Source organism: Nelumbo lutea, chromosome 6 (assembly GCF_056320005.1).
Source record: "Nelumbo lutea isolate HS-2025 chromosome 6, American lotus-T2T, whole genome shotgun sequence".
Taxonomy (NCBI): Eukaryota; Viridiplantae; Streptophyta; class Magnoliopsida; order Proteales; family Nelumbonaceae; genus Nelumbo; species Nelumbo lutea.
The window spans coordinates 31,671,333-31,692,874 of NC_142689.1; the positions used below are offsets into that span (position 1 = coordinate 31,671,333).

Consider the following 21,542-nt stretch of genomic DNA (forward strand, 5'->3'; position numbering starts at 1 on the left):
TTGACCTCAAGTTGGTCTAGGCGTGAACTCATGATTTACACCTTTGGCTCAGTTTGGAAGGAGTACAAATGCAAATATGTACACTACAAATACATACAAAATAAGACAAAATATAAGGTTTTGCACTATAGATATTTGTATTTTTACTCCTTTCAAATTGAGCCACTGGGCTGGGTTGACCCTTAACCTGCCCAAGTTGCACTCCTATGTATGGAGGTGTAGCCTTTAGCATTGGGCTTGGTTGACCCTCAATTTGCCTAAGTTGCACTCCTATGTATGAAGATGTACCTTAGTAGAAGCTTCAATAAAAAGCCTTTTTTTTGTTTTTAATAAAGTTGTGATGCTAGAAAGGTGTGATATAGGAAGAGCTTTGACCAGTCAAACCAATTGTGAATTTTGATGAATACCACCTGATTGGTTATAAGTTTCTCCTATATTATGGTAAAAAGACAAGAAGTTTGATCAAAGATCAAAATATTGATACAATATTGGGCGTGTTGTATCTGTATCCAAGTTCATGGATACACTAATATGCATAGGGTTTGGGGGCTTTGAAAGCTTGGGATGATAGAAGGCATCCCTTTCGAGTTGATTAAAAAAAATTAGTCTATCAATATACACCAATACCCAATTTTTGATATCACCATATTGTGTATTGATATTTTGATCCTTGATGAGTTTGATGAGTACATTTGTTGCAACTATAATCTTATGTGACCCCAATGAAACATGGATGTACCAAACATTTGAAATAAAAAGGAAAAAGAAAACAATTGAGGTGATGTCACTGCTAATATTGACATGTTTGTATTCTATTGAAGGGTCACAAGTCACAAGGGAGTATTGGGACCATGGTGCATAGCAGATGCGAACTCACAGAATTTGGCTTTTTGGGCTTTTGACCAAAAGCACTTAATAGGCTTTCTAAATTGGGCGTTAGGCCTTTAGCAATAATTTTGTTACGATAATATCCCATGCTACTAGGAATGGCAATGGGGCGGGGTGGGGACGGGGATGGGGAGAGAAATCTCTATCTCCATCCTTGTCCCTGTTCCCATCCCCATCCCCACTAATGGGGACAAGGTTATCCCCATCCTCACGGGGATCCCCATTCCTCGAGATTTTTTATAATGTTAATTATTTTGTTTTTATTAATTATTTATTTTTTAAATAAAAATAAAATAATTAAAATTTACAATCCTATTAGAGAAGATTCAAACATATTCAACCATATTTTAAAAAATATTAACATATAGATGTATGTGTACATATATACATATATAATGTATGCACACACACACACACACACACAACACACACACACACACACATATATATATATATATATCGAGGAAATGGAGAAAATTGCCATCCCTACATGCTACCTCCAATTAAATAGAAAAAAAAGTTAATAAATACCTAAATAAATTATTTGAGATAATTTGAACAAGCCAAATTTTGGTGTAGGCCCTATTATGAAGTGGAACCCATCCAATTTTGAGCCTTAAAAGCAATAGTAGTTGGAAATATGTCCCAATACCAAATGAACAATTTTGGGTTACCAAAAGAAATAGCCAAAAAGTTGGACAAGTTACAAAGACAGTTCATTTGGAATTCAAAATATAACAATAAAACATTTGTTCTTGCAAACTGGGATCTGATTTGCATGGATAAGGCAAAAGGAGGCTTCGGAAATAGGAGGTTGACAGAGGTAAATCAAGCAAATATGATGAAACTAGGACAAAATATTATCAAGGACAATAACAATCTTTGGGTTCAAATTGTAAGGAAAAAGTAATTAAGAGATGATAATTTTCTAAACCATAGAGCATGAAAATCAAGCTCATGGGCATGGTAAAAGACCAACTTGGAAAAATTGAACTTAACCAAAGGAATAAGATGGAAAATTAGAGATGGGGCAAAATGTAGATTTTGAGAAGATGCTTGGGTTGATAAGGGACCCCTACATGGGCCCTTTAAACAAAGAGGAAAGGGTAAGCAATTATATTGACTTTAGAAATATAACTTGGGACAAAAATAAATTGGCTGAAAAAATTCCTCAATAAATAATTCATATCTCCCTATCCAATAAGGAGGATATGATGATCTAGGGCCATACTATAATCTCCTTTGTGAAAATAATAGACTCAGTAAGGTTAATAAGATATTCAAGAAAATTAGTCTGCCCTAAAAAAATAAGGCATTCCTATGGCTGTTAATCTTAAATGAGATTCCAACTAAGAAAGATCTTGTAGACAAGGGGCTAAACATTGATAAGAATTGCTCCTTTTGAGGTAAAGTGGAAGATCTTTTTTTTTTTTTTGAAGCCATAGGGCAAGAGCTTTATTTAACTTTCAACTTGGAGGTTACATCTCATCCAAAACAATAGATAGGATACAATCTGGAATAGATGACAAAGTAAATGATCTGTTTTGTCTTAGAGCAAATTGGGCAAGCCCATGGGCTGCTCTGTTATAGGACCGAGGGATGTGATACCAAGCACAGGATGAGAAGGATTTTGAGATGGTTTTACAATCCAAGGCAACTAACGACGAACTCCAAGATGGTTCCAGATCCGAAGAGAGAACTTGAATAGCAACTTTTGCATCACTTTCTATGATAATCGGGTCCAAGATGAAAGATTTTGCTAGTCGAAAACCCTCTGGAATTACTTTGAATTCAGATTCAATGGGAGAAGAACTCTTCACCAACAAGGCTCTGGCAATCAGGAGAGATCCAAATTCATCTCGATCAATGACACCGACTGCAACTTTTGATGGACACCATGCTCCATTAGTATTGATTCTAGTGTGTAGATGAGGAGGTTTAATCCAAACTGATGATGTTCTTTGAAGAGAAGGAGGAACAAATCCCAAGTCCCAACTTTTCTGGCTGGGTCAATAAAGGTCTTTCACCCATTTTCACCAAGTCTCCAAGGTGGGCATTTTAGTGAATGAGAACGGCTGAATTAGTGAATGGCTTCTCATTATAATAGGTTTGACATCTAGCCTTCCAAATATACCACATAAGAATAGTGCCTCTAGTAAATAGGGAGAGGTCGGATTCCTCTTCAATAATGTTATCCATTTTCCTCCATTCCTCTAACCAGAAAAGAAAACTTGATCATTGCAAATGTTGACTCGCAAACCCATGGATGAGGCAAACCAAATTGGTTGAACTGCTGGGTAGTGGAAAAATAAGTGGTCCAAAGTTTCAAGATCTTCATGGCAAAGGCTAGGTGGGATCAATGTGATTCGATCTCTTGGCAAGGTCAGCAGACACAGGAAGGGCTCCTTTGCAATAGCGCCAAACAAAGGTTTTTATTCTGGGTAGGATGAATTTTATCTTCCAAAAAGATTTCCAACTCAGTCCTGGACAAACAAACCCACATAGAGTGTGAAGATTCTGGAGAATTGGAAATAAATTTGTATCCTGAATTGCAAGTGTAGTTACCATGGGGAGAAACTGCCTTAAGCCTCTTCTGTAGAAAATTGTCTCTCCATTTCAAAATGCTTTCTTACTTGGGAGACAGATAATTGATAATGTTGTGGTAGCTCGTGAACTTAATCACTCAATGAATAAAAGAAATTGCCGAGAAGGTTTCTTTCTATTGAAGGTGGATCTGTCAAAGGCCTACGATAAAGTGGAGTGGCCGTTACTCATTCAGTGTTTGAATCTATTGGATTTTATTGAATCTATTTGCAAATTAGTTAAGGCTTGCATTGCCTCTAACTCTATGAAAATTTTGATTAATGGAAAGCCAAGCTATGGTTTCTCTCCTGAAAGGGGCTTAAGACAAGGTTGTCCACTTTCACCCTATCTTTTCATCATATATTTAGAAGTTCTTTCTCGAATGTTATATAATGCCTTGGAGGCTGGCATGTTAAAAGGCTTCAGATTCGACAGGTCAAATGTGAAAATTAACAACTTGATGTTCACTGATGATTTATTATTAGTGGGAAGAGATGAAATTGAAGAAGTCTAGCACTTGAATGCCATTTTAAAAAATTTTGTGATTGGACAGGTCAAGTGATTAACCTTGAGAAATCATCGATTTTTTTCAGCAAAAATACCCCTTTATTTACACAAAAATCAATTAAGAATTTGTTGGGTGTTGTTGATATGAAAAAGGAAGATACCTACCTTGGTGGTCCACTCATCGGAGTTAGTAGAAAATTCTCTTCTTGGTAGTTTTTGTTGGACAATATTAAAGCTAAACTCAAAGACTTTAAGATGGGGGTTCTCTCTCATGTAGGAAGATCTACTCTCATTAAATCTACCCTTACCTCAATGCCTATTTACCACATGCTATCTTACTCTCTGCCCTCAACCATTTGTAAGGATTTAATTGCCATCTGCAGAGACTTCTAGTGGGGTGTGTCTCGTGGGAAAAAACCTCTTTACCTTAAGGCTTGGAATTCTTTTTTACTTCCCACTAATAAAGGTGGTCTAGGCTTTAGACATTTTGGCTTGGTCAACAAAGCACTCATAATGAAGATTGCTTTGCATTTCTTAAAGTAAAATAATTCTGTATGGGCCCAGGTTCTCCATGCAAAATATCTTCTAAATGGTTCTTTCTGGTGTCAAAAGAAAAAACTTGGTTATTCACCTCTTTGGACTACTATTCTTGATTGTAGAAAAGACTTAATTGAAGGGTATAAGTGGATTATCTATAGTAGGTGGAATGTTAACATTTTTTATGATCCTTGGCTGCCAAATGGTCTTATTGACAAACCTGCAACTTGGAACCAGCCCATAAACATGGTGGCTAATCTTATAGATCAACACTCTCATAATTGGAGTGATGCTATGCACACACAGGGTTTCAATGAGAAGACTGTTAATACGATTTTGAGAACTGGTATCCCGTCAAGTGGAAGATCGAAACCACATCTTAGCAAAGTGTCAAATAGTGCATAGTTACTAGCTTTTGGTTTCTTTGGAAAAATAAGAATGCAAATTTATTTAGGAACCTCTTTGTAGGCCCTCAAGAGTTAGTGCATAGGACTTGGACTTACCTAAAGTTAATGGGGAAGTAAACCATCTCATCACAATGAGAAAAACTTAAATTGGATAAGATGGACCCCCTAAGTCCAATATCCTAAAAATCAACTTTGACGCCTTGGCCAAATCAGAGGGTGGGTGTGGCTATAGATGTATAGCCAGAAATTAAATAATCTTGATTGGTATAATGATAAAAGAAAAATGGGCATTATAAGCAAAACAACTTTCTGCTCTTCCTCCCTCCTCATCTAACTTTAGAGTGGAAGACTCTCCTTTAAAGTAGAATTCCAAAGTATCTGACGTTTTTCTATAGTCATAGGTTGTTGGAAACTCAGGGTTTCTATTTCTCTCCTTATTGTAGCAAACTAGCAATAGATTAAAATATTGATATGCTCGATGCCCAAAATTGGGTATTGATATCACCAATTCCCTCACTTTTAATATTTTTATTTTATAATCATCTTTGTATGGGTTGCATTTATGCACATTTAGGTACACCAACATGGATATTCTATGCCATGGTATATGTATTGATACTTTAATCCTTGATCTGCAAGTTGATTTTTTTTTTTATAAATGTACATTCATCTAACATGAATATTTCTTTTCTCTCTCTCTCTCTATGTGTGTGTGTGTGAAGTTTGAGATTAATGTTTTATAATGTTATGGTAGGGAGTTTAGCCTTGTAAGCAATCAATTTGAATCTCATCCAATTATTATGTTTTTGAAACCTAGATCTTTTGTTGGGAGAATGGCTTCTTTCACAATCCATGCTTCCACATAGTGGTGTCAACGGTATTTGAAAATCAGATTTCGAATTCAATATTCAACATAATTGAATTAAATTCAGATAATTCAAATATCTAATCAGTTGAATTCAGATATGACCTGATTCGATAATTTATAGGGGTGTCAACGATATATAAATAATTTATATATTTATATCAATAAAATATTTATTTTATATATTTATTAATTATCTAAACTAATTAATTAATCGAATTCAAATCGAATCGAATTGAATATTTGAATATTTAATCAGATTTGAATTTGGATATTAATTTTCAATATCCGTTAGATATTGAATTGAATTCGGATATCGAATTTTTTAATCGGATTCGAATTCGGATATTGTTTGGTATGATTCAAATTCAATCCGTTTATAACCCTACTTCCACAACACTGTAGAGTCTATGACATGGACTCCGGTCTATAAGTTCATGGGACCTAGTGTCATAAAGTGGCATGCCCGCATGCATGCTAATACAAGGAGAGAGGACTATGTGGTCACAGTTCATCCCTAGGGCATAAAATGTATGGTATTTTCTGATACTATCATTTACTATAAATTATACATAAGTTGTGAACAACCAAATTGACATGATTAAGTCTGTTCATGATTCATTTTTTGAACCATGATATCTCAGCATTGATTGTTTGATTCATGTATATATACTTTTACTATTTACTTTGATTGTACAATCATTATCATCATCATCATCAAATAGAGATATATTATGACTAGAATCATAATGGATGAGGCACATTGCATAACTTCTTTGTCATGCTTACATTGATGAGCCATGTTTCCTGGTTGAGAAAGCTATCAAAGGTTGTATTAAAAAAAATGGTCATTATAACCATGGATTACTGGTTTTGGACCGATAGCATACAAAATGCTGATTTTGTTTATGAACTAAATGAAACATGAACATAGAACCACAAACTGAATACTCTCAATTGTTGACCATCTTCGAAATGAAACCGCATTATCGAAGAAGATTTGAGTGGTCTTGGAGCCTAGAAAAGTTTCAGAGACAAAACATAATACTTAAAATATTGTGATTCGTAGACAAAACATAATCATGCATGGACTAATTAGTAAGATCTCTGGCTGGTTGTATTGGAGACTAAACCAAGGTTGGGGGGTGGGCTATCTCTATGAAGCAAAAAAATAAAAAAAATAAAGAGAGAAAGAGAAATTGTCTAAAATTCACCATGACTTTTTAGCATTTCTCTTAAATTCATTCTAACTTTTTAAAACATTTAGAGAACCTCATGTGAGGAACTTAATGTTAAACATACTAATGGGTGTTAATAGATTACCATTTTACCCTTTCTTATGTTCAGTCTGTCTTCCAATATTTCAGAAATGTTCATTTTTTTTTTTGTTTTTTTAAAGAAAATGACAAAAGACTGATTTATCATTCATAATTCTCAAAAATTAATTGCAGTTATAGGCTAGGCGGTCATTTAGAAGGTGTTTGGAACCGTGGGTGTTTATTAAAAAAACACTACAACATAGGCATCACTTCAGCATTCCTCCATTATGTGAATTTCATATGCATAGGGACTTACAAAAGTAGGCTTCCGTTTATGTGCACTTCTACCCTTGGGGAAGCTTCATTTTAGCACTTCCCCCAATGGTAGATGTTTATTCATTATTTTGCTGATGCCGGACTAATGGCACCTAAATGTTAATAAATAGATTCGTTTTTATTTTTTTTTTTCGGTTTTTCAAACAAATAAAGAACAAAAACGTTTAGTCAATAAACATCCACCGTTTCAAACACATACTTAGTATCATCAAAATAACCATACGATCAATATCAGGATAGTAGGACGACAGTATCTTCTACGCCTGAGACGAAGAAGATAATCACCACCGGAGAAGGTGATTTGGTGGGTTCACCTCTGATAAATGCATACTTTTTCATCAGTAACACGAGCCTTTGGGCGCAAGCCATCCATTCTCGTCGGCAGTGCCACTTTCCTGGTCGATAGGACTCTTGGTGGCGTTGCTTTCAACTTATACATGCTTATATTAGGCCGTGTCTTGCTTGGAGTTGGGGTGGGATTCACAGGTTTGTGTGGCGGCATCTCTGAGATTTATACTGAGCTCGAGTAACCTCGGCATCTCTCAATAAGTTTGTTGTTGGAACAGGATGGAGATGTGACGACATCTCTGGTCAGATTTATCACTTTTGGAGGAAAATATAGGATATGGGTTTGGAGAAAAAACTTGCCACATGTAATTCATTTCATTGGATGATGAAGCACCTCCCAAGTAACTCCGGTGTATGACCCACCATTAATTTGATTGGCTGAGCTCAACTTTTTAATGGTTGTTAGAGAGAAGATAAAATTAAGTAGTAATTAATCTTCTTATATTGTGCAGCCGGTCACATGTATCTGTCAGAAATGGCTCCGCCACAGTACAGAGGGGCTTTTAAGTTTAACAATGGCTTCCAGTTCAGTGTAGGCATCGGAGCCTTATCAGAAAATCTCATAAACTTTAGTATTGAAAAGATTAGAGGCGGTTGGGGTTGGCATCTCTCTCCGGCCCTGGCTGGCTGCAGTCCCAGCTGCTTCAATCCTAATTATTAAGCTGGTGACATGCATCTCTCATGTCCGCTGTGATGAATGGAGTTGTGGCTATTGGGTTGACTTTCATATCCTTGCTGATAGTAGATAGATTGGGCCAACGAGTGTTGTTTGTAATAGATGGAGTTCAGATGTTTGTCTCACAGTTGATGGTCGGAGAAATAATGGCTACCAAACTCGGAGATCATGTTGGGTTGAGCAAGGAAGACACTTAGTATTGACTTTGATTGGTATATACGTAGCTGGTTTTTGGATAGTCTTGGAGTCCATTGGGGTGGTTGGTTTCAAGTGAGATTTTTCCACTGGAGATCAGATTAGCAGTAATAGACTATAGAGTATCTACAACTTAACGGCCCCTACAGCCTTGGAAGCCTAGAGGACAAGCTGAGGTTTGAGGGAAGAGAAGCTCATGGTCAGCCCCGCGCGCCATTCTGGAGATTGAGAGTTGCAACATTCTCCTGCGTCATTCGGGAGAATGGAGAGGGAAGAACACAACAAAGGCTGACTCGTCATTTAGGGCAGTTTGGTCATGAAAATTGTATTTATGTTGACTTAACATTAAGTTGATTTGTAAGAAGATTTGGGTGGAATGGAAAAAGATAAGATGGGATGGGAAAGTGTATTGGGATGGAAAAGTGTACAAGGGGACCAAAATGGCACTGTTCATCTTCCTCCTTCGTTCGACGAACAGTGGCGAATCAGGCGACGGCTACCCCTTTATCTCCCACCTCTGAAATGGCACTGTTCATCTTCCTCCTTTGTTTGAGACGAACAGAGGCGAGTCAGGCGACGGCTACAATGAAAAGATTCCAATTTCAATAGTTTCTACGTATTTACAATTTTCCTTCTTCCTCTTGGCTTTTCACGAAGGAAGTTTTCACACAAACAAAAAATTCGTTCTTGATTGCGAGCGGAAAATTAAGAAAGGAAAAGATAAAGGAAAAATTTAACTTAAGTCGCTGAAATTTACAGACTCCAGGAAAGGAAATCAAAGAGAGCATAGTTGGATACCTGATCAAACTTCCATCTATCCACCACTAATTATTTACAGAAAAATATAAATAAAAAATAAAACAACTGAAAAAGAAGTGGGGAAAAAATGAAAAGATGGGAGAGAGAATAGAATTTAGAATGGGTGAAGAGTTCTACTCAACCCGTTCACATTAGCAAAGAACCCAACGAGATCGGGCCTGTATGGAAGGTATTATTTCCGCCGATCTCCCTCCTTAACGCTCTATTTTTCACGTAGTGAATTTCATTAGCTGATACTACGTCAGAGACTCCCTTGGCTTTCGATTTTCTGGCTACCTTGACCTCAGTAGAGTTTCTCCTTTCCTTCGAAACCTTAGGCTTCTCAGGTTTGTCGTCTTTTTTCTTCATCTTGGAAGAGTTGCTATTGGAAGGAGTCAAGAAAACGAAGGTATCCTTCCCGTCGCTGTTGCTTCGATGCAGGAGGTCCTTGAATTTCCAATGCTTGGAAGATCCAGTCGAGTTGCTCTTCTTACATCTCTCCGGCGACGCTTGAACCAGTTTCGGTGTCCAAACACAGTAAATACTGGGATGTAACCCTTCAGATTCCTCGGCTTTGGACGAGGAAGACGACGGAGGATTAGGATCGCGTTCATCAATCAACAGCTTTCTCAAGGGGAGTCAAATGGACGAGGCATGTGGGAGGGAGGAAGGAGATGGAAATTCGAGTTTTCTTGAGTTTTTTCACCGGGGTTATACTGTTTTGGTGCGACCCCGAATCCACGATTTTGGAATCTTCCATCACACCTTTTTTTCATCCCATCCCCTCTTTCCCTCAAAACAAATACGAGAGAAAAGGGAATATTTTTGACCGTTTTTTTCATCCCATCCAACGGAGTAAGGGTGCTTCAACGGATGGTGAATTTTGAAAGGGTTTCTAGCATTTTGCCCTTAATATATAAAAATAATAATATATTTTATATAATAACCGAAATGAGGTATCTTTTCCTAAAAAATATCAAATAAGGGCATTCGTCTTCCTCCTCTCCTCTGTATTTGGCTGGCGAATGCCCTTCGGTTAAGCCCAATCATCTCAACTGCATTATTTTTTAGAAGTGAGAAAGTGAATTATGTTCCTATGGATTTGAGGTCGAGGAGGCGGAGCTGGTCGAGGTGAGCAAGTGAATCTTGACGTCGGTGCAACGGACGCCAAGCCATGAGGCAGAGCAGGCGTCGCCAGTGGTTGCTGTGCGCGTCGGTCTGGGAGTGGAACTCTCAGGTAAATCGATGCACCGCCTCTCTTCGCTCAGGTCTCCAAAAGGTAGATGTCGCACCGAAACTTTGCGACAATTTCACCGGAATCAATCCCCTACATCCCCGAAAGCTCCACCTCGTGGTCAAGTTGTACGCGAAGCCGCGGATCAAGTCCTGGTTGTCACAGCCAAAGGGCGAACTCGATGGAGCAGGACCATTATCACTAGCTGACTGAATTTAAAATTCAAGAGGAAACCAGGGTGACAGTCATAGAAACTGTTGATCAAAGAAGCTGGAGCAAGAATTCTCCACTTGAAAGAGAAGTTGTTATCGGCGTTAAGATATCTCATTTCGCCGGCGAGATGAGAATGCCCTTATTTGACCGTGTTCGTCTTAAATTTTCCGTTAAGCCCTTATTTGCTACCGAAGAATGCCGTTAAGATGATTGGGTTTAATCGGGTATCTCATTTCCGTTAAAATAAGGGCATTCGCCAACCAAATACAGAGGAGGAAGATGAATGCCATTATTTGATATTTTTTAAAAAAAGATACTCATTTCTGTTATTATATAAAATATATTATTTTTATTGATATTAAGGGCAAAAAGTTGCCCTGGCTAGAAACCCATTTTGAAAACAAAAACTCGTTAACATGGGTTTTGTGCATGTTTTAAAAAGTTGATGGTGAGTTTAAGAAAAATGGTAAATAGTCATGATGAATTTTAGACTTAAAAAAATAAGAAAGGCTTGATTATAATACTAAAATATATAATATCAGAAAATTTTATAACCAATCAACTGGCATGGTAATGGTAGTAACCAATCATCTGAATTTTCATAAAAAATTCATGAAAGTTGTAATTGGTCAAAACCATTCCTGTATTATGTCTTACCAGCATAATAGAATTTCCCAAAAATGAAAGAAAAAAAAAAGTTTTCAACTCTGATACTGGAATGATATGTTATGGGAAAAGCTTATGAACAATCAGGCTAGTATAACAAAAAAGGTGATCGACCAAGTAGTATTATGATTGGTCGAAACTTTTCTGGTACCATGCCTTTCTGGTATAGATTTTCCCTAAAAAACTATATCCAAAGTAGAGGGGAGGAATATTTGAGGCTGGTGTCAGCCAATGGTTTGGATTTTGCAATAAATCTATTGATTTTCCACGTCAAACATTCCCCCAATAATGGTTTCCTAACCACAACCTTCTATACAGTTACATCTAGCTCATGTAGGGTGGGATCCATGAATGTAGGAATTAGGATAAAGGCCACGTGGACTCAAATAAAAGTCTCTAGAAAAAAAAAAAAAAAAGAGTTTGGCATTGAGACAGTCAAAACAAATAACAAACAAATTCTCTCATCAATGCCACTTTTATTGCTCGCTTACACTCTTTCAGAGCCAAGGCTATATTTCAGTGGACTCTGGCATTTTTCACGACCCCTCAAACCCATTTCTCCTGTTTGTTTTTCCTTTCTTTTGAACCCCAATCCTTGTTCTCTTGCTTTTCTGATAAAGAGAATATGCACAGATCGGCGAGCGCAACCCGAGTCTCAGATGAATTCTTTATTCAGCACTCTTCACCGCCATCGTCGTCCAAGGCTTCTCAAACTCACAATGTCAAGACAGCCTTCGATGACATCAATGAGTTACCCACATATAATCCACTCTCAGATGCAGCAAAGAAAGAGAAACAACGTATTAAATTTGCAGAGAATGCAGTTCATGTGATACCCTTCGTCCTACTTCTATGTGCCTTGATTCTTTGGTTCTTTTCCAATCCAGGTAATATGTCTAGATCTCAATGATTACTTGTTTACTCTTCCTTTTTCATTTTCTTCTTCTTTTGCATTCCTAGGGAAAATACTTGGTTTTAGAATCAATCTTTGCAACATATCTTTACTGTTTTTTTTTTTTTTAATTTATTCTGTATACCTTTTTGATTAAGATAATAAGATCTCTGTGTTAATTTCCTACGTTGTTTCATACGTACTTTCATCCAAGGCCTTATTTGGTATAATTGTTGTTTTCTCAGAAAAAGCAACCATGCCTTAGAATTGATAAAGTACTCCAGGTTCTGTGCATACTGTATAATATTATTTGGTGCCTTATAGAGGCACTACGAAAAATGAGAGAGCCTTTTCTCCATTGCAAGAAATGTCAAAATGACATTTTCTTGAATGTTACTTTCACATAATTCAAGATACAAGTGTTGCTTGAAATGGTTTGGAAACTCTTAAAAAAAAATACTAAATTTTCTTTAGAAGTTGCTTTCATATCAATCCAAGGTACAAGTGTTACTTGAAATGGTTTGAAAACGCTTAAAAAAATGCTCTACCAAACAAAAAATGTAGAAGAGAGGACAAAATGCAACATGAAGGAAACGGCTTGGAGAGATGACAATTACCATTGCCATTAGCCTGTTTTTACCTGAAAAGTTTTGGGTTGATTAAACCAAATTGGTGAGAGATGTGTATTGTCGCATCACATGTGAGAGTTCAGCTAGAATGATTAGAAATCACTTCCCTAGAGCAAGAAACCCCAATTTTATGTTTCTGGAAACAGCCTCTAACACATGCATTTTAAGGCATGCTTATTTCAACAATAAGTAGCCTCAGATAATAATTTTTTTAATAAATGCCTCAAATAATAACAGTATACCAATTTATATTGATCAACCAAAAACGTTTCAGGTAGAAACATCCTATTTTCTTCAGATGATGAAATATAGGTAACATCCAAACTTTTATCACCTTATTGTTCTATTTGATCTTGACCCTTTTTCCCCTGGAACATATTTGTCATTTCTCTTGATTTCATTTCTAAGATACTTGAATATCATTTATTTTGACGATAGTTGTTGCTTTCCCATACAGAAGTAGACATGGTGCATAAAGATAATTCAATTCTTTCTAGAGTTGAAGGGTTGATAATAGATGGCAGTACAGATGCTGATGAAAGTCAGATTGGCTTGCTATCGACCATGGAGCTGGACAACTTGGATCCACAAAAACAAATGATAGATCTCAAAGCCAGAAGATTTTTGCGAAACAATGTTGAATAAATGATCATTGTTTTCTGTTAAATGATGAAGAGTTCCATCAAGAGTATCCCATCTAGATTCATTCTTTCATTGATACATAATTTCTACAAGGGGAATACTGTCGAGAAGTATAGATGAACCCTTTGTATTTGTTTCGATGTTTTCGTGACTGAAACTTTTATATTTTTGCATCCCTGCTAAATTTTGAATCATCTCCTCATATAAAATGTTGATGCACTAGGCTCCCTCCTTCACAAAACTAATTAATTGGGAACCTGTTTCCCCTTCTTTCTAGAGGTTCGCAGTTAAAATTTGTGTGTTCTAACAATGGGCCAAGCTTAACCAGCTTAGGTATGATAATACTATTTCGAACAGTACATACCACTGGATTCTCCCACTGCAGAAGTGCTCCAACAAGATTTGCACGTATTGTTAATGGAAAAACACGGGTCCATCTCTCCTTGCAATAAGAGCTTAGAGCATCATCAAGTGATGCCAGGCCAACCTCTAGTGCATCTGCGAGCTTTCTTGACAGAACCACAGCATCCTCTAATGCACAACAGGCTCCTTGCCCGAGATTGGGAGTCATGGGGTGCCATGCATCACCAGCAAGCACAACCCCACTAGTTGATCCTGAAGGGCTGACAACAGGCCACAACCATCGGTCCACTAGTGGTGTCCTAATGATTGTGTCATCTGGAGTTAAGTCTATGATATTTAACAGCTCTGAAGGCCAGCCTTTGATCATTTTTTGAGCTTCATTCTTCAACACAGATGGGTCTATGATCTTTTGTCCTGTAATTACATAAATGTTTCACTTTGTCAAACAATTTTGCTAAATCTTGTGTATTGGTAACAACTTTCAGGTTCTCATTTATTGGACTTTTTGGCTCAACATGTACCAAATTCTATGCTGATTGTTGTGTGATTGGATAATACAGATGTAGATAAGGCAAGTCCAGGCAAACTAGTTAGGTAGGTACCAGGACTTGGAAAGCAGATCTCCTACATTAGAAATTAAAGCATTTAGGTGATACAACTCAATGTTTAAAAATGTAGGGGCATGACATGAGGCAACAAAACCTTTCAAATGTTTGAGGCATAAACCTAATGAGTTACCACTTGTTTAAGAAAAAAATTAAACTAAAATGATATACATACGATAAACATATTTTTATGTGGTAAAAGTACAAATATAAATATATACTCACATAAACAACAATTTAAGAATATTAGAAGCTTTGGAGAAAGCCATTACATCCTTAAACTATTTAATAGTTATTAAGAAGCCCTAAATGTTAAAAAATACCACAAAATGGCTTTAATATGTTAAGACCTCATTTTACCAAAAAAGACCTTATCGAATTAAATTCTAAATAAACTTTAGTAGGCATACCAGGAGATGAGCTATTGAAGCAGATAAACCAGTAAACTTTTGTGGGAGAAACTGGAACATAACCAGCACGCAAGCCCTTTCCATAGATATAGTTTACTTTAGGTTCAAATGGCTGGCCATTAGGATAGAATCCGAGCCCGCGAAAAGCACAATGTCCAACATATCGAGGCTCTGTGAATCCCATCCATTTTGCTATTGGTGACCGGATTCCATCACAACCAATTAGGACCTGTTACATTGTAGAGTCAAGAAATAATTAGATCGAATAATGACACAGTATAAAGGAACTATCAAATGGACAATTTCATTGTTAGCTTTGTGTGTGGACATATAAAATCAACATATAAGCAAATAGTTTTCATAAGAAATGTAGAAAGAAATTGATATGATTTGGATTATGCCCAACCAATATTAATCTTCTTCCCTAGGACTGTTTTGTATGCCTTTTTTCCTTAATGTAAATCTATGGATAGTGATGATCATCCAATTGGGTCAATTATGATCTAAGAGATATCCCGAGTGACCATTACCTAATGCTGGTCCCTCCTGTCCAGGGTCTTGGGAGGAGTCAATTGGATATGAACCTAATTTCTGACGTTTTAGCATGGTTTGTCATCTTAAACTTGAACTTGTGTTCTTAGATTTTTTATCCTGAGGATTTATCATTTAGCCAAGCAATGGCCCCTTGGGAATCTTGGTGGGGTTCCATTAAATAAACGAGTCTCATCATCCTTCATTTTTGTAACAGTTACCACTACGTAAATGAGTCTCAGACTTGAACATCACTTCTTAGATTTGTCAGCTTGAGGTTTCATCCTCCAACCAAGCAATGGCCCCGAGGAGATCTCCCAGGTTGGATTACTCTCATTCCCCTTCATATGTGTAACAGTTACCACTACATAGTTGAATATCCCCATAATCTAAGCTTTTACCTCAGAGTTCTGGTAAGACATATAATCATCTACAACTACATCAAACATGTTATCCATTATCTGTGAATATTATGAAAAGAGAGGGAGAGAGAGAGAGAGAGTGGTTACTTTTCTCATTTCATTCTCTTTCCTTGGTTACTCTGATGATAGAGCAAGATACCTTTGCTAGTATTTGGGTCCCATCCAAAAGTTGCAAAGAAGTTTCACCATTTTCATTCTTTTCAATCTTTGCCACTTTAGAAGAAAAACGGATTGCATCTGAAGGCAACTGATTAGCTAGAGTCTCCAAAAGTATTCTCCTCTCCACAGCACGGACCTCTTGGCTATTGCATCAATTAATTTGTGTAAAACAAATGGGGAGAAGTTTCAATCCACTTGGGAATTAAAGAAAAAGAGAGAAAGAGAATGAAGTGAAAGAAGTAAAGCTGAACTTTGTGGGATTTTCAAAGTTCATGGGTACTAGAAGATCGCAAAATTTAGTTACCCTTCAGCTTCATCCTTGAATTTGAAGGAGCGCAGCTCCCTGCCATCTTCTGATTTTACAACCATCCTGTACAGTTGATAGCGTCAAGACTTTCAGAAGAAGAATAAGGCCCTATAACTCCATTTTATAAATGGCATTCATACGCAATGCATGTGTTCAATGAAATGACTGACAAAACTGAAACTGTATAACCCTTTTAGATGATGTGAAGCACTGAAAGATTGCATTTTTTAATCAATCATGAAACTTAGAGCTGGGATGAGAAATATAAGAAACTCGGGTACAAAATTACAAACAATTGGAATAAGTGTTGGCAAGTAGCTGATATTCATTTGGAAGAGTTCATAGAAGATTCTAGATGTAGGAAGCTTCCACTTAAGACCAACAAACTGAGATAAGCTCAATCTGGAAGTAGGAAACTTTTGGCTTTAAGCTGGTATTGAGCACAAAATCCTAATCCCATCCCCTAGTTAAAATTGGGTTTGGTTTGAAGCCCTGGGAAAATTGATCCCATCAGAACCTAACAATATATAGTATTTATGCATTACACTTAATTCTATCTAAAACTGTAGACACTGATGGTGCATGATTTTTGCCTAGAGCATTGTATTATGTGTAGGAGGATGATTTCAAGTCTATTTCTTTTTAAATTAAAATATGTTTTCATTGTTATGCACTACACTTAATTCTATCTAAAACTGTAGACACTGATGGTGCATGATTTTTGCCTAGAGCATTGTATTATGTGTAGGAGGATGATTTCAAGTCTATTTCTTTTTAAATTAAAATATGTTTTCATTGTTATGCACTACACTTAATTCTATCTAAAACTGTAGACACTGATGGTGCATGATTTTTGCCTAGAGCATTGTATTATGTGTAGGAGGATGATTTCAAGTCTATATTTTTTTAATTAAAATATGTTTTCATTGTTATGCAAGCCTAATTGAACCTGATCAAACCTCACTCGGGTTAGGTTGATTCTCAAAGTTGGGTTGGGTTATAGTTATAGGTAAACTATTGAGTTTAGAGATTCTTGCTTCCCGAGGTACAACATTAAGGAAAGTGCCCATACTATTATCTCATGTATGTAAGCACACATATTGCAAGACCTCCACATTCTAATCACCATTATCCTTAGTATCCTTGAATAAAAAACCACTTTAGTGAATTAGATAGCCAAATTAGGATTTTGTTTTTAAATGTTTACTATAAAACTGGCAAGCCATTAACCATGTAAATTGTACCCTTCAACCCCCTCTCCTCCCCGAATTCTGCTTCAGTCAGGGCAAAGCCCATTCGGGCAGCTTTTACTGCCTTGCATTGATAATATCTCCGTACTTGTGTGCTTTATTTCATGGAGAGATATTCTCAATGTAAGGTTGCAAAAGGCTGTTAGAATTGTGTGGGCACAGATTTGCCCTGATAGAATCCGATCTCCTCCTCCCCTCTCTTGGTTGATAACCAATAAGATTGAACTCTGATGTTTTACTTTTACTAGATGATACCCTTCCAACCTTAAATGTAGAAAAATATGCATTTAGAAACTCCAGATTATGATGCCTCATTATCAAACCTTCAATATTCAACAACTATAAGCAAAGTAAATCAGAAACCAACATGGATAAACTTGTTAAGATTCTACTGAAGGTGATCTGTGGAGCACCATCTCGTAGTGTTATGTTTTTACTGAAACTCCTAGTTCAAGTAAGAGCTTAATTGTGAAGAGGTGTAATCTATCTAGGATAGGACTTTACACACTTCTTAATGGGTTAGGAGTGCAAGGAGGTCTATATAAGGAACTCCTTTTTTGGTTCCTCCTTTTGCCACAACTATTGGAGAAGAGTTCCTATCACTCATCAATTGAAGGAAAAGGAGAGAAGGCAGGAGAAGTTCTAACAAGGCAATGCAGTTTCCAATATGAGATCTAGCAGTGGAGGATGACATAAACAATATGGACACAAGTAAGTTTGTTTTGTTTCCTATATGCCAGTACTACTGTGATTATCAGGGCGGATTTCCTACCTGTTTTGGTTACTCAAAACCATCCAGATTTTGAACATCTATTTTCTGTTTTCACTGCCATCTCAAATAATTATTCACAATGACAGCTCACAACTGAGCCATATCATGCCAGTTTAAAACCCAGTACCAAGTAATTACCCTCTATGGTGACTCTACCATATTAGCTACTAGCTGCAATTATTGATTAAATACTTTCTCCACAAAGCACAACTTCATGTTTCTTATCTAACTCAAGCAAGATGCATATGCCTTTATGAAATTCATTACCAGGTATGAGATTGATCTTGTTTATGGAGACATCTGATAAAATTTGAATGATACAGAGAATACTAACATGGCTGCAAGAATTGCAGCTGCACTTTTGGTTTTCCCTTGTCTTTTTAAGAGATTCATACTTGAACCAGATCATTCTTCATTAATGCAGTCATAGGTCATTGTTTGCATTGTTGTGCACCAAATAAGTATGCTAACTGGGAAAGAAAAATTTTGCATTTATATATCTTCTTGTTACCAAAGCAACTGAAACCTCAATATCGAATCCACATAATTACATTTTTATTTTGCAATTCATTTGGACTAGTAACTATCAAACACACAAGCTTGTTTTTCTTCTGTGTTCCAAGTCTCATACTCTATATTCCTGGCATCTCTGTATTATTTTATTACCTCCTTGTATAGGAAAGTGTCCAGGTGTTCTTGCCAGCTTCTGTATTTTGTAGTAGCTTGTGTTTCAAAAGCAAAGACGCCAAAAAAGCGCAAGGCCCTTGCGCCAAAAAAATAAAGAGGTTAAGAGTTTACATGCTTGAATATGTTTTATATGTTATGCTTGATTTTATTTTAAATTTTTCATTTTAAATATGTTTTGCACGTTATGTTTATGTACTTTAATTTGAGATAATAGGTTTATTTTAAATTTTAATAAAAAATATAAACTTAAATTAAGAAAAAACCTATTATCTCAAATTAAAGTACATAAACATAACATGCAAAGCATATTTAAAACAAAAATTTTAAATAGCTAATGTTAAACATTATCACTCTTGATTCTATGAGCTGCCTTTGTAGCAATCTCCTCAAGGAAAGTCCAAACAAGTCCATATCAGGGTCTTAAATTCTTAATCCTTATAAAAAGTTTGTATACCTTTAAGTGTCTTTTAAAAATATCTTTTATTAGGATAAATGAATGAGTAACATTGACCCTGATATGGACTTGTTTGGGCTTGCCTCAGGGGGGGCTTGGTCAGGGGTCTAGCTCCTAAGCATAAAAGAACAGAAAAAAATGCACAAATTTTCAAAATGTGCTCACCTGGGATGAAGCACAAGGTGCACACCTAGGCGTACCAGGTGCATGCCTTTCAAAAGTGTTGCACCTGTGACCTAGCTGAGGTGCATACCCTAAAATGTGCCTTACCTGTGCGCCTAGGTACGCCTTTTAAATCATTGGTAGCAGCTGAATCCATCTTTCTAGACTGGTAGGTGTTTACCATTCTCTTTTCCCACTTACTACAAAGAAATGGGATTCTATAAAGGGATAGCTTACCATGACAATGCAAACCTATCTTATACCTAGTTGAGTGCAGGCATCTTGTAATGACCCTACATCTTTTTGCAACTGAAACTGTGAGTCAAGTATCAAGATCAACGCCTACTTGGACGAACTCCTGGTGATATTATTTGGGTTGTAGGTACGATGCAAACCAAATACCTAGTTGTCAAGTTACCCTAAAATTGAGGTGACACAATATGCTTTTAAATGAAGCTACAAGCCTACAACATATTTATTCGTTTTGCTTCAAGTAAATATGTTTTAAGTATCAATTCGCAAGTGCAACAACTATAACTACAAGGTTTTCTGTCATTTATCACTTAATTAGTGGCTCAACTAGACCTAACTACTCCCTCAAATCGTCTGTCACATTCTATTACCAAGTAAACCCCTAAATCCAATCAAATTTTGGGAAAAAAAAAGGTCCTTTTTTTCTAATGTTATCACTCTTAAAATATAAGATTGGAAGGGGATTTCTACCCTTGAATTTCAAGAAATTGGGGCCTCAGTTCATCTCCAACTCCTAGTGCATCCAATACGCTCCATCCATTCTTGAAAAGCGTCAGGGAGGTTCCACTGGTCCGAAGCGACTCTGCTTGTTCGAGCACCAAAGACGGCACTCCAAGCCTGAAAACAGAAGAACTCGTAATTTATGAGAAAAAAGAATCTACTGAAATAGTGATTGATCTGTACAGAAGACCAGGAAGAAAGAAAAATGAATAAACACTAAGGTAAGGGGAAATCATTTTAATGGGTTTGGTTCATCAACCTGTGAAGGGACAATGCGGTTGCGAGACCAGCAATTCCAGCTCCGACGATGACAATATCCTCTTTTCGAGCATCAAGGCTAGCTTCAGAAATTGATAAACAAATGGGCTTTGTTCTAGTTTGAGCTACTCTAAGTGAAGACTGTCTTCGTAGAAGTGTTCTCGTCCAAAGGCGAAGTGATTGAGTTGAACAGCAAGGTGAGAGGGGCGAGTGCAGAAGCAGAAGAGCTGAAGAGGTTCTCGCCATTGGTGAAGGATGCTCTGCTGTCCAGTAGTGCTGTGATCACATGGTATGGCAGAGAAGCAGAGAGACAGAATGTGTATTCTGCCATTGAAAAGACGCGGTGGAGATGAGGCGATCTGCATTAATCAGAACCAGAAATTTGCCGGGAAGATAAGAGGGTGGGAAAAAGGGTTAATTTATAAAGATACCTTTGAAGAGATGTGACACTTTAGTCCCTTTCACTATTTTTTATGGCACTCAACCCCTCATAGTCTTTTATATCATGATAAAAACCCCTTTAGCATTCTTTTAAATGAGCCAATGGTACATGTTCATGTTCATGTATACATTATGTGCATTGATAAACTTCTCTAAAATTATAGAATGCTCGTGTCTATTTTAAAATATAATTTTGGTATTTTTTTTCCATCTATACCCATTTAATATCACTAAAAGGAATATATTTTAAATTTTTTAGCCATTTAATTGGAATCTATAAAGGCCACTAGTTC

At 36.7% G+C, this 21,542-nt stretch overlaps 1 protein-coding gene across 1 annotated transcript; it reads right to left on the minus strand.

Moving 5' to 3' along the window:
• Positions 1 to 13,654: 13,654 nt before the first annotated feature.
• CTF2A (FAD/NAD(P)-binding oxidoreductase family protein) lies at positions 13,655 to 21,203 on the minus strand. The gene is made up of 6 exons (XM_088952286.1): positions 20,810 to 21,203; positions 20,521 to 20,667; positions 16,470 to 16,535; positions 16,146 to 16,308; positions 15,054 to 15,282; positions 13,655 to 14,452 (listed from the first exon to the last, which is right to left on the minus strand). The coding sequence occupies exons 1-6, from the start codon at positions 21,052 to 21,054 to the stop codon at positions 13,917 to 13,919; spliced, it is 1,386 nt and encodes a 461-aa protein (XP_088808412.1). The 5' UTR covers positions 21,055 to 21,203; the 3' UTR covers positions 13,655 to 13,916.
• Between the last annotated feature and the right edge of the window lie 339 nt (positions 21,204 to 21,542).

Bases quoted from the DNA above. Each gene is read 5' to 3' on its own strand.
- CTF2A (XM_088952286.1), bottom strand. From the start codon at position 21,054: ATGGCGAGAACCTCTTCAGCTCTTCTGCTTCTGCACTCGCCCCTCTCA. The intron at 16,536-20,520 runs GTAGAAATCCCC...TCAACTGTACAG, and splicing joins CAATTTCTTGAAATTCAAGG to GATGGTTGTAAAATCAGAAG. The intron at 15,283-16,145 runs GTATCTTGCTCT...ACAATGTAACAG, and splicing joins GGACCCAAATACTAGCAAAG to GTCCTAATTGGTTGTGATGG.